Consider the following 18,070-nt stretch of genomic DNA (forward strand, 5'->3'; position numbering starts at 1 on the left):
ATCTTGGAAGCACATACAACACACAAAGTGCCCATTTACCATGGTACAAAGTCACTAGATGTTGCTGTTATTAAGGCATTGGACAAAGTGGTTTCCATTATTGTATTATTGATCAATAAACATCTTCATACAACACATTAAGAATCACTGTGTAACATTGTTGCTGGCACTGGCAATGACCAAGACGATGAAGTAAAGAACCCAAGTGCAAATTTATTAACAAAAGTGAAATCCAAAAACCCTAACTACAAACGTAAACAAAAAACATCAACTTGACTTTAACTTGACATAAACTTGAAAACACAACCAAAGTTACATTCAACAATACCTGACAATGGACAATGAAAAGACAGAACTGATAACAAGATAACTAGACAATCAACGAATCAACAAAATACACATGACATATCCCCCCCACTAAGGGACGGCTCCCGACACCCCAACACATGAACAAAACACATAAAACATAGCATAATTTCAATAGGGAGCTGGGGGGGTGGGGGTCTTGAGGCATGGCTTGGCAGGGCGTGGAGAATGGGATCATGGTGGAGCTTATGGGGGGTGGAGCCATGGAGAACTGGATACCTGGAGAGTAGCCGAAGACTCGAAGGGCCAGGGTGGAGCCGGAGGCAGGGAGGACCAAGGCAGAGCTGGGGGATCAGAAGACTGAGGCGGAGCCGGTGGGACTGAGGACCAAGGTGGATCCGTAGGGAAGGAGGTCCCCGGTGGAGCCGCAGGCTCGGATTGACGAAGCGTAGCTGCGGGATAGGAGAGCTCTGGCGGAGCCAGGTGACTGACTGACCAACGCGGAGCTGGAGGGACTAGGGACCCCGGTAAAGTCAACAGGCTGAAGGACTGCAGTGGAGCTGAGGGAACGTAGAGCCGAGGTGATGTCGAGGGATCGACAGGCCAAGGCGGAGTCCAGGGCTCGGAGGGTCTAGGCGGGGTCGGAGGGTCAAAAGTTCCCCTTGCCTGATCAGGAGAACTAAGGGTGGGTACAAGGGCGGGAACCATCTCCAGGTCCAATAGCTCAGATGTGGCTGTGACATGGCAAGGAGCAGGCTCAGGCGTGGCTGTGACATGGCACGAAGCAGGCTCAGGCGTAGCTGAGACATGGCATGGAGCAGGCTCAGACGTGGCTGAGACATGGCATGGAGCAGGCTCAGGTGTGGCTGAGACATGGCATGGAGCAGGCTGAGGCATTGCTGTGACATGGCATGGAGTATGCTGAGGTGTTGCTGTGACATGACATGAAGCAGACTGAGGCGTTGCTGTGGCATGGCATGAAGCAGACTCAGGATCCGGGGCAAAAGATGGCGCTAGCGACCAAGATGTGGAACTCTGGCTCGGCGGCCACGACGTGGAACTCTGGCTCGGCGGCCACGTCGTGCAACTCTGGCTCGGCGGCCACGTCGTGCAACTCTGGCTCGGCGGCCACGACGTGCTAACTCTGGCTCGGTGGCCACGACGTGCAACTCTGGCTCGGCATCCGCCTCCCCCACAGTGAACGTGAAACCAATAATCTGCAGGGTGAAGTCGATATATTGAGCCAGGCTGTGGGTAGTCTGACCGCCTGGTATCAGAGAAGATGTGCTCATTCAGTCCAAATTGGAAACAGTCCTTGAGGGCCACCTCATTAAAATCCACCCTGCAGGCCAGAGCGCAGAATTCCTCCACACAATCCTCCAGGGGACGATTCCCCTGCTGAAGTTGAAGAAGATGGATTGCTGGGTTCATATTGCATCGGTCAGGTATTCTGTAATGTTGTTGCTGGCACTGGCAATGACGAAGATGATGAGGATGAAGTAAAGAACCCAAGTGCAAATTTATTAACAAAAGTGAAATCCAAAAACCCTAACTACAAACATAAACAAAAAACATGAACTTGACTTTAACTTGACTTGACATATACTTGAAAACACAACCAAAGTTACATTCAACAATACCTGACAATGGACAATGGAAAACATGAGGGTTAAATACATGAACATGGGAGAACAAGATAGACGATTTAACCAATGAAAAGACAGAACTGATAACAAGATAACTAGACAATCAACTAATGAAAACAAGACACACGAACATGGAGGGAAACATGAAATCGCATGACAAGGGAACCACATGACATGAAACAGGAACTAGAAATGTCAAAATAAAAGACATGAAAAACACGAATCAACAAAATACACATGACACACTGTATGTTTGGACTACAATAAACTTTAGAGATGAGCAAGACCCATTGCCTATGTATGAACTGACTTTGAATGTGGGAGTTACATTATTATTATTGTTCCACCTAGTGAACTTTATGCTCATTTAGTTGTGTTTAGAATGTCCCACATCATAAGAACTCGGTCCTTATTTCCTAATGCATTTCATTTATAGACCAGTATCTATCATTTAAAATGCTTGTACGAGCAATCTGTCTTAAAAGTGTTCTTCATTGGCTGCTTGTTGCCATGGTAACTCACAAGTAGCAGGTTTAATCAAAGGGCCACTTTGAAATCCCTGTCACTCTGACAGTGTCTGCACCATCCTGTCCAGAGATGGATTCTAGGAGGACAGACTTCAATCCAATTCTACTCTACTTACTGGGGGACATTCTTTTTAACCACCCAGCAGTCAGGAGATCCTCCAAACCTGAAATTTAGGATATGTCCACACTTTTACATTTTCGATAGAAAACTCTATATAATGTTATAGTTTTCCAAAGTTTTTCAGTGGTGGAAAACACTGTAAAAACTAGCGAAATCAATGCATGTTCTACTAAAAAACATAATAGTGTGGAAGTGGCCTTAGTCAGCAAAATGCTTGCAAGTGTCATCACATCCATGAACATTCATGTACAACAGGTAAACATCAAATTCCATTCAACTGCATACAAAGGACATACTGAACAAATATAAACACAGATACATGAACAGCCTTTTTTTTTTGTCATTAATGATTATCTCAATCTCCCAGCAAAATATTTTGTCAGACATTACCCATTAACAGCCATAATATCAGCTACAGGGAAATGGAGATACATTTAGCATCTAACCCCATCAATGTATGCTGTGAGGCACCAATGAAAATGTGGCCTGGTGGCCTGGCAGGTAGTGCACAACATGTTGCACAGTGGCACTTATGTGCAGGTACTCTAAGTTTGAAACCGGCTTAGATCACTAGAAAAATAAAAACATGATAAATGAAACTATTAATTAATTAAAAAATATATTATATTCTTTTCAATTAAATATATTTTGAATTCTAAAGCCTAATCAGATAATAATGATGATAGATCTGTGATATATCTGGTATTCCCAGGAATGATTTTGGGAAAGGAAAAAGTACTTGAACGATTAAAAATGTATCCTTAAAGTTTATAACTAGTCCAAAAAGTTTCGACATAACCCTCTTCAAGGGATAGTTCACCCAAAAATGAAAATGCTCTCATCATTTATTCACCCTCATTCCATCCTAGATGTGTTTGACTCTCTTTCTTCTGCAGAACACAAAGATTTTTAGAAGAATATCTCAGCTCTGTAGGTCCGCACAATGCAAGTGAATGGTGACCAGATCTTGGAAGCTCCAAATAAAGAACACATAAAAGAAATCCATAAGACTCAAGTGGTTTAATCCATATCTTCAGAATCGATATGATACGTGCGAGTGAGAAACAGATCAATATTTTATTCCTTTTTACCATAAATCTCCAATTTCACTTTCAAAACGTGTAATAATGTGAAAGTGGAGATTTATAGTCAAAAAGGACTTAAATATTGATCTGTTTCTCACCCACACTTACCATATCGCTTCTGAAGATATGGATTAAACCACTGGAGCCTTGTTGATTACTTCTATGTTTCCTTTATGTGATTTTTGGAGCTTCAAAGGTCTGGTCACCATTCACTTGAATTGTAAAACCCAACAGAGTTGAGATATTCCTCTAAAAATCTTTGTTTGTGTTCTGTAGAAGAAAGAAAGTCATACACATCTGGGATGGCATAAAGGTGAGTAAATGATGAGAGAATTTTAATTTTTGGGTGAACTATCCCTTTAAATACAAAATCCTTACATTAAGATCTGAATTAAACCAATACAGTAATTCATTGCAACATCAAATGTTAAGGCAAACATACGAGAGAATTATTTAGCATTCCAAAGTAACTAATGGAAAAATAAAGAAACTGTTGTTTGATGAAATATACTTTGACTCTATATTAATGAATTACTGGCCTATCATTGAGCTGTAATTAATTAGCTTTCTAACTGGAGCTTTAAACGAGAGGGCGTGAATGTCGAAAAGCTTGATTTATATAGCATACGCTCCACTCTCTGTATTTGAATGAACTGTAGTAAAGGAGGAAGTTGTTAAAAGAGATAACTTACGGAGTCGCCATGCTTTTTCTGCAGTGTGTTATGGACAGAGGGGGATCTGTCAAAGACAAACCAGTAAAGAATAAAATTGATTAGACATTTAAGACAAAAATATGGTTTCCATACTTTCTGACCAATTAATTTAGATAACTTTTCTATGACCTCTCAACTCGATCGTGATTACTCATTTTACAGAGATTGGTGGGTGTATTTCCACTGTTTGTCAGGCACCAATCCTTGGAATTAATAGATGTAAACAACTACACTTATTTAATGTACAAATGCCTCCAATAAGACCCTCAACAGACAAACTGATGGTTCACACGGGCTTGCAGACAAGTTTTACTCTACAAAAGCACTCACATTTACTTATTACTGTATGGCATATTTTCATTATGCACTGGACTTCTTTTCAACTATTGCTCTTAATTTATTACTACTTGATTCTCTCTGTCCTATTTGTTCTGCTTACTGAAATTGCACACTGCCTAATTAAATTTCACTTTCACCCAGCACCATTACACACCCTGTATGTGTACTGTCACATATTGTATTATTTTATATTTCTATTGTGTACTGTATACAGTATAGTACTGTCTATTGTATATCGGAAAAATCAACAATCATCCCTAAGGTGTCAAATAGGGTTTTTCCACACCAGACTCAATAAACCATTCTTTAAGGACCTCACTTTTTACACAGGGGCATTGTAAGGAGACTCTAAGGAGATTGAAGGGCTGAATGCTTGATTTTATGCACCTGTTAGTAATGCGTGTAGAAACCAATAATTAGAAGGGGATGTGCATATACTTTTGGCCATGTAGTGTCTCAACAGGGAGTCAAGGGATGTATATTGGGTTTGGATGAGATACAGAAGGCCTGTGATTGCACCACTGACCTCGTCTCCTCTTGAGCTTGCGCCGTCTCTGTTTGTTGACGAAGCAGGCTGCTAGCGTGCTGAAGAGGATGGCTGCTGCCAGGAAACAGATGGTGGCCACAATGCCTGCCACCACCGGCCGAGCCAGACCCTCATCTGCCACCTCAGGCGGCGGAAAGTAGTCTGAAAGATACAAACAAGCTCGTCTTACAGCACACACACAAGCTCTTTCATTCTTTGTATGTCCAAAACAGGCTGCTTTAACTATTAAAACAATGTAACTACTTAAACTAGAACTGATTCTGGAAGATTTAGTCGCTAAGAGGAAAAGTCTGAATAAAGAAATTCAAAAACAGTGGGGTGCTTTGAGAAATGAAAACAAAGGATTACATGCCAGCATCATGTTTATTTTGACTTCAAGCAGTGATTGAATTCTGATTGCAGTGGATCTGTTTAGTGGGCTTGTTAAAACATTAGTAAATTAAATTTTGTTAGGGCTGATTGGCAATCCTGAAGAGCAATAACAGAGGGGTTCCCACACATTTTGACTAATGAATACATTTTTTTTATGCATTTTTTCAGTCATTTATGAATACTTAAGGATTCTAAAAAACATTTGAAAGAGATTACACACGAAGAGCAATTTATAACCAATGCATTTCTTTTTAAAGCTCAGTATAACTAAAATATATATAAATATTTATACTGTAGAATGTTACATTACTTTTTTTTTTAACAGGAAAACAATTTACACTGATGAGCCTTAACATTATGACCTCCTGCCTAATATGATTTTGTCCTCCGCGTGCCGCCAAAACAGCGCTGACCCGCCAAGCTAAAAGACCCCTGAAGGTATCCTGTGGTATCTGGCACCAAGACATTAGCAGCAGATCCTTTAAGTCCTGTAAGTTGGAAGGTGGAGCTGCCGTGGATCGGACTTGTTGGTCCAGACCTCCCACAGATGCTCAATCGGATTGAGATCTGGGGACTTTGGAGGCCAGGGCAACACCTTGAACTCTTCATCATGTTCCTCAAACAATTCCTGAACAATGTGTGCAGTGTGGCAAGGCACATTATCCTGTTGAAAGAGGCCACTGCCATCAGGGAATACCATTGCCATGAAGGGGTGTAGCTGGTCTGCAACAATGTTTAGGTAGGTGGCACGTGTCAAATTGACGTCCACATGAATGGCCGGACCCAGGGTTTCCCAGTAGAACACTGACCAGAGCATCACACTCCATCCACCGACTTGTTGTCTTCCCACAGTACATCCTGGTGCCATCACTTCCCCAGGTAAATGGCGCACACATACACAGCCGTCCACGTGATGTAAAAGAAAACGGGACTCATTCGACCAGGCGACCTTCTTCCACTGCTCCAAGGTCCAGTTCCAACAATCGCATGGCCATTGTAGGCGCTTTCGACAGTGGACAGGGGTCATCATGGGCACTCTGACCGGTCTGTAGCTACGCAGCACCATACACAGCAGGGTGCGATACACTGTGTTTTGTGACACATTCCTTCCTTATCCGTCATTTTCTGTGACTTGTGCCACAGTAGACCTTCTGTCGGTTCGGACCAGATGGGATAGCCTCCGTTGTCCTCACACATCGAAGAGCCTTGGGCACCCAACACCCTGTTGCCGGTTTGTGGTATGTCCCTCATCGGACCACTGTCAGTAGGTACTCACCACTGCTGACGCAGCCTACAAGCCTTGCCGTTTCAGAGATGCTCTGACCCAGTCATCTGGCCATAACAATTTGGCCCTTGTCAAAGTCGCTCAGGTCTTTTACTCCTGCCCATTTCTCCTGCATTCAATACATTGACTACGAGAACTGATTGTCCGCTTACCATTTAATCTACCCAGACCTAGACATGTGGCCTTGTTAGGAGATGATCAACGTTATTCGCTTCACCTGTGAATCATAATGTTTTGGCTCATCGGTGTATGTTCATTTATTCAGTTAAGCAAAACTCAGTTGGTGTAATTCACATTATATTCAGCAGATGGCAGCAGAACCTAATCAAAACCATTTAAATCCTGCATCATCTCATTTCATCAATGTTTGTATGTGACCTATACATTGAAGAGAGAATGTCACAGAACCATTTATTATTATGTGTAGTATGTTGAAGCCCACAGAACAGTAACTAAATAAATGTGTACAATAAACATCCTCAGTATGGGCAAGTATTGTGCAGTCATTTATTACATGGCTGTTTTACACTGACCTGTGCTAGAGACTCCTACTACATTACTGGGCTCACTGATGAGGTCTTCCATAACCGCCATCACTCTGAACTCATACCAGGCCTCCTGTGGAAACAGGCGTAGATATGTTATGCACATTAGCAGTCACTAGCCACTAGAAAATCAAACAATCAGCATATAAAATTTGATGTGTGGTATATTTTATGTTAAAATACTTTATTCTAACCCTGGTTAATGGATACTGGATAGACAACTATAAGTAAGCCATTTGTTTGTTGCAAAACATCCCAAAATGTTCCTGGTAATTCAAACCCACCATAACCCACAGAGACAGATAAATCTGCATAACCTTTCAAACTCAACTAAACAACCTGGAGGGAAATTTTCCAGTCACTTGCATTTTTCACACCTCAGCAAATGTGACTGATAAATACTTTTCCAGGGTCACAAGTTCTCCTGTGTTTTTGCCAACTCAAAGACTTTACTCAAGGTGAAATAAATACAATATATACATATTACTCTAGAGAATGAGAATTAGAATCATTTATATTAGTTATAGCTCTCACCCTATGCACTTTTTCACCTGAAGGAAAGTAAACATAAACTTGTTGTCAACCTTTTAAATAATCTATTAATATCATTCATCACAGGCATACCTGAAGCAGGTCTCTAGCCAAAAGATCTGTCTCTCCAGCAGGGATTGCATCATCAAGAACATCCCACCTCTCCCCTAGGCGGAACTCCATGATGTAATGATCAATTGGCGACGTGTGATTGGCTGGAGAGATCCATGTAAGTAGGACTCCCTGCTGTGTCCGGTTGGCTGTGAGGCACCGTGGTGGGGTAAGCAGCACCAGTGGTTCTGGGGTACTTATAGGAAATACTGGAGGGAAGAGAACTACAATTTAGAGTCAATCACCATGTAACATAGGACACCATCTTGAATGTTTTGGGTTGATTGGATCACATGACTGCATCACATGACAACAAATACGTTATTGTTTTCAGATATCTGTTTTCTCTGTCCACACTACAATGCAAAGACATCATTTTCAAATTTATCCACTTGGGAAATTGTTTTTGAAAAGCTCAGTTTTCATTGGACAAAAACTCCAGGAAAGTCAAAATATACCAAAAGTGTGGACGTAACATGAGTCTAGCGAGTGTTGTTGTTGATCTGAAAACTTTAATGGTGCAGACATTTTACCGCCCCAGGGCCTTTGATGTTATCGGCAGAGATTAGAATCAGTTCAAGGAACTTGAAATTGAAAACAAAATTTTTAAATACTGGTAACCGGTTAATAACGTTGTTTTGTTCAAAATAAATTTTCATGAAACCAAAGAAGAACAAAGAATTTGTTACAGTAAACTTTCAGATCTGCACAGCTTCCTGCAGCCTCAGTCCTTTTGTCTGCTCATTTTGATGAGGGGAAGAGTTCACTGGTGGAAAAGGGTTACACTGTATAAGGCATTAAGTGCTGAAATTAACTTGTAATTGTATTATGGATCACATTGGTGGCCAACCTTGTGTGTTCACAGTGACAACCTCACTGAAAGGGCCCGTTCCCAGCTTGTTCTGGGCCAGGATGCTGAATTGGTAGGCCGTCTCGGGCTCCAGGCCCTGCACCAGGAGCCAGTGCTGCCTGCTGGGCACAGGAATGGACAGCCAGTCATGTGGTCCTAACTGCTCCCTCTTCAACCTGCAGGAGGAGTCACATGCACAGATGGAAAAAGCTCAAGACTACACAAACACACGCACACACTCCAATAGTGATTACTATGTCGCTCACAATAGTGATGAGAGCACTGCCCGCAGCTAGACAAAAAAAGACAGCTTGTTTGGCTCAGCGTGAGTGCTCGGTGATATCTAATAATATAGAACTGTCTTCCGATTTCCCAGTGGAACCAGAGCAGTGTGCAATTGCGTTTTCAACTGCCAATCCAAACAAAAAGATCTTCATATACAGTGTGCCTTGTATGCCTATAGCCCTTTTCCCATTCTCTTTGTAAAGCTGAGCCTTTCTCTCTTCATTTTAAATGAATAAATATAAACGTAAATGTGTTCATGCTCTTATAAAGAACTGCCAGAATAAGCAGACTAGCATGAAATAGGATGTGCATAAGCCCAGGGTCTCATAATCCACTGATTTACAGCAAATGGTATGTAAGCAGAGGTGAAAGGTGTGTGGAGATTGTGCTGATTGTGTATGTGATAGGACGGAGTGCCATGGGGGACATAACTCACTGTGAATTAACAGCCAGCATGCTCTGATATACTACTGCCTGTGTCATACATGAACTTGATTTTCTATAGATCTGATTGATCTGAGAAAAGAGGCTCCGTGCTCATCCCCAGTATTTAAAATCAGCACATTGTGCTAGTGTGAAGAGCTACTGACCTCAAATGAACAACATTTTAAGTAATTACTATAGAAGCGATTGCTTAAAAAATGTCAGGCAAAGCTGACATGACTTGTTTTACCAGTCCAGTGAAGGAGATTCAACTAGTAGAACACCGCGCTAATAACACCAAGGTCATGGGTTCGATTTCCAGGGAACACACAAACTCATAAGATGTACACCCTGAATGCACTGTAAGTACAGTGTTCTTGTAGCAAAACTGTTCAACTAGTAGAATATGTCACTAATAATGCAAAGGTTATGGGTTTGATTCCCAGGAAACTCACAAACTGATAAAATGTGAACCCTGAATGCACTGCAATTACAGTGTTCTCATTGCTCAACTATTCTACTAGTAAAGCATGGAGCTAGCAATGCCAAGGTTATGGGTTTGGTGCCCAGGAAAACACAAACTGAAAAGATGTATTCCATGAATACACTGCAAGTACAGTATTCTTGTTGCTTAACTACTCTACTAGTACAACACAGTGCTAGAAACGCCAATGTTATGGGTTTAAATCCCAGGAAAACACAAACTGATAAGATGTATACCTTGAATGCACTGCAAGTACAGTGTTCTTGTAGCTCAAATACTCTATTATTAGAACATGGCGCTTGCAACGTCAAGGTTATGGGTTTGTTTCCCAGAAAACACACAAACTGACAAGATGAATACCTTGAATGCACTGTAAGTACAATGTACTTGTAGCTTAACTACTCTACTTGTGGAGCATGGAGCTAGATACGCTGTTCCGCCTCAATTTAACCCCTGCATTGTAGGTATGCAGGGGTTTGGATCCCTAGGGCACCTGTTCAGCATTTCCACTGAAGTGGCACCCCGAACTCAGTTTTAAATTGTTATGTTTTACTTTTTATTCTTGTTTTTATTTTCTTGTTATTAAGTGATTTTAAAATTAGCTATTATCTTTTATTTTCTCTATAATTTCCATGTAAAGCACTTTGAATTACCACAGTATGAAATGTGCTATATAAATAAACTTGCCTTGCCTTTCCTTGCCTTAGGCATAATTGATCACTTCCTCTGCGCCCTTAATGGATAAGAGTTCACAGGCTCTTGAGACTGTGTGTTATTCACAGTCTCAGCAGTCGCCCAGCACCTCTTCTGCATTGCACAGGAAGTGGCAGGAACATGCCCTAAGTATCTACGTCAATGAGGCTGACTAGTTGTTGTTTAATCTCACAGGGGGCACCTTTAAAGGCCATTTATTCACAACCTTTAAAGCATGAGTCACACTGGCTAACATTTCAAATGACACCTTTAGTCAGCTCTTTGCAAAGGCCTCTGAACACTCAGGCACCTGTTGTGGATACTGCAGGCCAGTGGATAATGTTTATCTGTCGACTTGTGGAAGTCAAAGGCAGAACAGTTGCGGAAATCTTGCCTATCCTCTGGGGGGCTTCAATTGTTCTTGAGCACTAGAAGGCATGATGTCATGAGTGATACTTGTGTGTTACTGCATTAGTTGAAGGATTCAGGTTAGGGCTCAATACAGGCTGCATATAGACAATTCTTTACCAGCCTGCCACTCTGAGCTGCAATATAAGTCATCTGTACACACATGCACACATTACTTGAATCTGACATTTTAAATTGTAATCTGTGCTACTTTCCTACTTATAAAGAATTTAGAGGTTTTGCACTTCAGAAAAAAAAATTGATTTTTATTTTTTTTTTACATCTAACTCAACATTCATCATATTTGTGTGTTTGATTTTCCCTTGGCATAAAAAAGATGGAGGACAACGAAACCAGCCAGTGGCACGTTTGTAAGGTGTAAATATATTGAGTAATGCCTTATTGATACATCTAGTTTTAATTAAAGAGAGTCTATCACAACCACTCGATTTGTTAGCAATTTTCAAAGAGATGATGTGACCAGAAGCCACTGAAAAGTATCTACAGTGCCAAAGAAAAAAAAAAACTCAGATTTGAGCAGAAAATCAGAACTTGGGCACTTTGGCATGTGGTTTAAGTGTAGCCACATGCTGATATAACTGTCAATACTCTGCTTTTCTCCTCTCCTTCTATACACTTTCCTCTCCTCTTTTCTCCATATGACAGCCACATGTGGTTCAAAATTCTCAGGGTATATTTCATGGCTATATATATGGATCGAAAAGGACTACATTGTGTCTCCTAAGAGTCTTTAGAGGCTAAACCCGTTCATGTTACATCCAAACAAAACGCTGCTGCCATATGTTACCTGGTGTGACATCGCAAAAAAAAATTCTAAAATGTTCAAAAAACTAATAGTTAACCTTAAATCATCTCTGATTTTGGTAACAATGACCATTTTGTCATATTTAAAGGGATAGTTCACACAACAAAGAAAAACCTGTCATCATTTATTCACCTTCACGTTGTTTCAAACCCATATGACTTTCTTCCGTGGAACACAAAAGGAGACATTAGACAGAAAGTTAGCCTTAGTCACCATTCTGCCTAAAACCTTCTTCTGTGTTCCACGGAAGAAAGAAAGTCATACAGGTTTGGAACAACGTGAAGATGAATAAATGATCACAGAATTTTCATTGTTGGGTAAAATTTCCCTTTAATGGAGCTTTAAGGGAAATCAGTTGAGATCTTCTTGCTCGTACCCACCGAAACAAACAAACAAAGGGTTATTGCAAAGCATATGTCATTCTATAGGGGCAGGAGCACAGAGAGCTATAGAATGCTGATATTCCCGCTAAATATTGCAGAAGACAGCACTGGGGAGGCAGCAAAATCACAGGGATGCAAAAGCGCTGGTATGGGCAGCAGAGAGATGACAGAGAGAGGCAGAGGAAATGACAGCCAGTCGCTGAACATGCTGCTAATTAAGCAAGAGGCGAGAATTTGCCATTATGGATCCATTCAAGGGACTGAGATGCACGCCTTTACCTCATTAAACCCTGGATGTTGTCTTACCAAAACAAATAAAGAACTAATGAAAACTTTTAAAATGCAGTGAATACTTACAGTAGATACTTGCAATTTTGGCCCTTGTGTATGGTTTAAATACCAAAAACAGTTTATCATTGAACTGCAAGAAGGCACAAGATAAAGTCTTATTAGTACATACCTTCTCTAATTTAAAGGAAGAAAACAAGTCATACAGGTTTAGAAAAAACATGAGGGTGGGTAAATTACAAAATTTTATTTTTTGGAAAAACTAGCCCTTTAAACTGTAAAAACTTCATTTGATGCTTTATCATTTCTCAGTATAAGATTGTTTTCTCTGATTAACCCCAAATATTATAAATGTCTAAATTCATATCTTAAGCATAAATGTGGGTTTTACAATGATATTCCAACTGATGGTGCGCAAGGCTCAGGAACACGGTGTCTCTACTAAATCACATGAATACGTTTTTTTTAAATTTATTATTATTTTTAATGTGCTGAATTGTTTAAAATGCAGTCTTCTTGCACACGACACCAAAATTGCCCTCTCATCTTCATAAGGTACTTTGTATGCAGCATGGTTTATAACGACTCCATGAAGGAATTTTACAGTCTGATCATCCCGTTCCAATTGTATAATTATGAGCCAGCTTAACATGACCAGCATGCTAGCTAACTTCTCTGAGAAAAATCATAAAACACTGGTTGAGGACTAGTCATGGAATGATTATCTTTGCTCAAGACTTCTGTGCTGAAGTTTTGTGGAAGTTATGAAAAAGACTTTGAAGAACGAGTGATACTGTTCTAGTTACAGTTAAAGTGGCTGATCTACTGAAGCTGTGAAGCATTTTATGATTATCTGCACTATGAAAAGTCCGGACAATGACATTGCATCCATAATTTTTCCTTAAAGACCCAATAAAAAATAGTTTTGTGGTATGTATGTTAGCTTTGAGGTCATCTACAATATATGCTAGTGTACTCCTAAAAGTTGACAAAATTTACTTTTAGCAGATAAACACATTTAGGACTCTATATTTCGCGAGTGCGCAAAGTGCAGCAGTATGCGCTACAACTGTGCACAACGTCTTATCTAATTTACGCGAGGGTGCTAATTCTAAGTGTAATTTTCATGCCAGCACTAAGTGCAAATGGGCATGGGTGGGAGTGTTTATGCTGTCTGAGGGTGTATGTGCAAAAACTGTGGGTGTATTGCATAGTAACGTATATTTCTTTTCTTCTAAGTCACTGCATACAGTCCATTTTCTCTACCAACTTCTTATGTACGTGCTGTCTTGGTTTATATCGCTGGTGCTTGACAGGGAACGTACTATATAAAAGGACGTAGATGGTGCCGAGAAGAACTTTAGAATTAAATTGCACTTGACCCAGCCCATTAGCGTTTTGATCGCTATTTCTACAAAAATACCAAAACTTCCTGGCCACGCCCACTGACTTTGCGTGTATGACTTATGGCATAGCGCTGCACTTAGTGCCGGCGCTCTTAAAATAGGGCCCGTGGTCTTTCTCTTTCTGGAAAATGAATCAACAATATTGATGACATCCTGCACAACATTTTCCAATCAAATTCTCTCTAGAATGAGAATGTGCCTTCAGCTAATACCATCTACTTCTGACTAGCAATAGCAAGTAGCAAATTATGGTTCACGGCACTGACGCAAACTAAAGGGCTATTTAAAAAATGTTATATGTCCAACCACAACTTCCTGTTTGAATTGAAAACACGTCAAAACAGGAAAGAAAAGTGCGCTCATCATGCCATCTCATGGGGTCTTTGGAATTTTAGCTGGACTGGCATTAATATTAAAATTAAATCTGATGGTCACAGATTGGTGGGCCTTCTGGGTATCACACCCCTCGGAAGAAGATGTATACCCCAAACCACCCCTGCCCCCAGATGTAGCAGCCTCGCAGCAGCAGCTGAGCTCAGGTCAAACAGTTAGGAGAAGAAGCAGAAAGCAAAGCATGCTGGGATGACTCACACATGGCCGTACCAGACTGAGAATGTCTGCTCAAAGCCGCCGTCGTAACCTGATTCCCACGAGACATTGGCCGAGGTCGTCGAGACCGAAACGTGGACGTTGGTAGGGGCATGTGGGCTTGTGCCTGTGGAGGGAGGACAGCTTGTATCATAACACACTTCATACAATAAGCCTAAACAAGATCACACAGACTGTCACACCTTAAGCATTGTCTGCACATAGAGAGCCCTCTGTCAAAGCAATTACATGAATTATCTTAACACAAACACATATACAAAAACGGATGCACATGCACAAACACATTGAGAAATTGAGAAACAGACACAGAGTGCATCATTTATCATTTATCTCTTATTTAACAGCTAATGGTTAGCCTGTCAGGACACTTTAGAGTATGAAAAATCCTTCCATTCTAAGAAGCAAGAACAAATCTGGGTCTACTCACAGCAGTAAATATTCCTCAGACACTAGACTAGGGATGAGTCAGGGTGGTCGAATAGTCATAAGTGACACTGACTAACTTTTCTAGATTTTTTTTTTTACTTTTGTTTTAGCTAAATATAGCAGCAGTGCTTTAAAGTGGGTGAATTTATAACAGCAAATTCTCATAGAGGACTTTAGCGTGCTGACAGTGCACAGTACACTCTTTCCGAGAAGTCTCTAAATGATTTTCTTTTAAAGCACGACCCCTAGAGCCATCAAAGGCAGCTTCTGTAACAAATTCACTGCCTTCAACAATACATTTCAAGACAATTTCTGAATTTCAAATGAGCAATGTAAGAACTATAATAGTTTTGCACAGTAAAAAGTTATACATATTTTACAATGTTGGGTTTATGTGCACAAGTGTGGCTTTTTTAATATGGTGTGTCAAGTTCAATCTTTCAACTTTTAAAAAACGTGTCTCAAAACCGTTCTGTTACATTCTGTTACATTGCAATTATTGATAGTTATGTGCAAAAAACGTATAGAAATGTTGGTCTATGTACACATGCAGACATATGTCTTTGGCCCTTGTGTTGCAGCACAAGAGTTTTGTTTTTAAGACAATGTGTCAAGTACAGTTCAAGTGTTCCACTTTTAAAAACTAACCAACATTTAATACTTTTGGCTTCCTTGCCACAGTCAACATTGGCATGCTCACTGGGGGCCTAAAGACAAATAATTTTAAGGCATGGATAAGTTTTTTCAATGAAACTGCTCAAAAGGACTTTAAGACATTACAGACATTACAACATAACATTCTGTAAAGCAGCCTTGAAATGATATGTATTGTGTAAAGCGCTATACAAATAAAGATGACAACTTGAAATTACTTTAAAAATGTGTCTCAAATCTGTTGTGTTCTGCTGTGTTTCAGTTGTTTTTGAACATAAGAACACATCCTAGGTGAGCACACTATAACAAATACGTTTGGAGTGTGGTGTATATGATTTTACAGTAAATGAGCCTAATTATACAGGCCTATCTTCAGACCGACTAGTCAGTTAGTCATTCAGACAACCCACTGACTTTTCGACTATTAAAATATGTCAATTTGCACATACTTACAGTAAACATACCAAAGGACTTTCGTTTTATACAGTGGGTTGTTTGAGAAGAATTCATTGAAGAGAGCTAAATAGCAGACAGGCAAAACTTGCAGTTTGTTTAAGCAACTACTGTTTGGCTGCTAATCAGAGAGATGACAAAGTTTTCATTTCACAGTGTTCAGTTTTATTGCCGCCACACAGATCAGAATAATGGCAGAGTCCAATATAAGAACTGAGATAGCAGTGTCTTCCTGCAGTTGCATATGCTACCAACTCAACCTAATGTTGTTCCAAACTCATGACTTTCCTTTGTGGAAAATAAAAGAAGATGTTGGGCAGTATGTTAGTCTTAGTCAACATTTTTTTTTTTTGCAGCATTTTTTCCAAACGATGAAAGTGAATGTTAACTGAGGCTGTCATTCTGCTTGACATCTCCTTTTGTGGTCCACAGAAGAAAGAACGTAATACGGGTTTAGAACAACATGTAAATGATGACAGGATTTTCATTTTTGGGTAAACTATCCCTTTAATGAAAATTACTGCATCCATGGGCGCCCCCAATAATCAAAACAGGCAAGAACAAGACCCCCAATTATTTATACCTTGATCAATGGAAACATGGGTAAATGCTTTACGCTGCAACCCCCCCAATGTTCAAGCCAAATCTACGCCCTTGACTGCATCTAATATAAACAAAAGACCTCTCTGGAAAAAAATGGAAGAATAAAGTCCTTTCGAGTCATACTGGTGCTTCATTGGGTTGCTTTGTTTGCATTGACACCTCCTACCGATTACTAGGAGGTGCGTGCTGGCAGTGATGCTCGTGGCGGCATTGGAGGCGACACACTCCCACTCCCCATGGTCCTCCTTGCTGAGAGATTTGAACTGTAAGCTGCCTCTCGGTAAGACGTTGTGCTTGCTTCTGCTGGGCTTCCCTACCTTCAACAAAAAACAAAGCAGGTCTAGCAAGCAGTTCAATGTCTCAAAGTTTGATATTACTTTTCAGATCTGATCTTTGCTGGTCAAACAGAGAACGGATTTGGGCTTTGTTATGCAGATACCCACAGAGTATTGACTAAACTCTTATGCCGCTTACCTTTCTCCATGTAATGTTGGGGAATGGGTCTCCTTCTGCCTCACAGGGGATGACCAGCTCTCGACCAGCCTCCTGCCTGTACTCCCCTCCAGGAACCACCAGGAATTTTGGTGGGTCCTATCCGCCACCAAACACCACATGTTAAGCACATGTTCAAACTGTATGTGTTGAATAGTAGTGTATTAGTTTGCTAACATCATTTTTTTCTAATATTCCTTAAATTGCTAACATTCTAATATTTTTAGAGGACACACGTGTCTTATAATAACCTTTTTTATACTGGTTGGGTCCACTTCTACCCTTCCCTTCTCTTTCTGGAAGACTTACATTTGGCATAAAATGATGCTTACCTTTAGCACCAGAGGGGCGGGAGGGGACTGTCCCATGGTACCGAGGCTATTGTAAGGCACACAGGTGTAGGTGCCGAGAGAGTCCTCTGTCACCTCAGACACTCGAATGCTCCCATCTTCCATTTGGCTCCAGCCAGGGTACTGCAACAGAGAGAAACAACACACAATCAATGCAATCAAATTCTGTGACAAAACATAAAACAAAAAACACAACAAAATAAAACAACTAAACTACACTAAACTTAACTAAACTAAACTAAACTAAACAAAACAAAGCAAAACAATACAAAACACAAAACAAAACCAAATAAAACAAAAAAAACACAC

General features: G+C 40.5%; 1 protein-coding gene across 1 annotated transcript in view; it reads right to left on the reverse strand.

The window, feature by feature from the left end:
• igsf9bb (immunoglobulin superfamily, member 9Bb) overlaps positions 1-18,070 on the reverse strand; it is a 203,608-nt gene that overhangs the window by 27,389 nt on the left and 158,149 nt on the right. Inside the window, exons 9-17 of the mRNA XM_051678379.1 lie at positions 17,744-17,884; positions 17,394-17,510; positions 17,086-17,236; positions 14,766-14,889; positions 8,979-9,154; positions 8,111-8,337; positions 7,475-7,559; positions 5,264-5,425; positions 4,378-4,423 (exon numbers count right to left, since the gene is read on the reverse strand). Of these exons, the coding sequence (XP_051534339.1) occupies positions 4,378-4,423; positions 5,264-5,425; positions 7,475-7,559; positions 8,111-8,337; positions 8,979-9,154; positions 14,766-14,889; positions 17,086-17,236; positions 17,394-17,510; positions 17,744-17,884 (1,229 nt within the window). The remainder of the gene's footprint in view (positions 1-4,377; positions 4,424-5,263; positions 5,426-7,474; positions 7,560-8,110; positions 8,338-8,978; positions 9,155-14,765; positions 14,890-17,085; positions 17,237-17,393; positions 17,511-17,743; positions 17,885-18,070) is intronic.

Source organism: Myxocyprinus asiaticus, chromosome 38 (genome assembly GCF_019703515.2).
Source record: "Myxocyprinus asiaticus isolate MX2 ecotype Aquarium Trade chromosome 38, UBuf_Myxa_2, whole genome shotgun sequence".
Lineage (NCBI taxonomy): Eukaryota > Metazoa > Chordata > Actinopteri > Cypriniformes > Catostomidae > Myxocyprinus > Myxocyprinus asiaticus.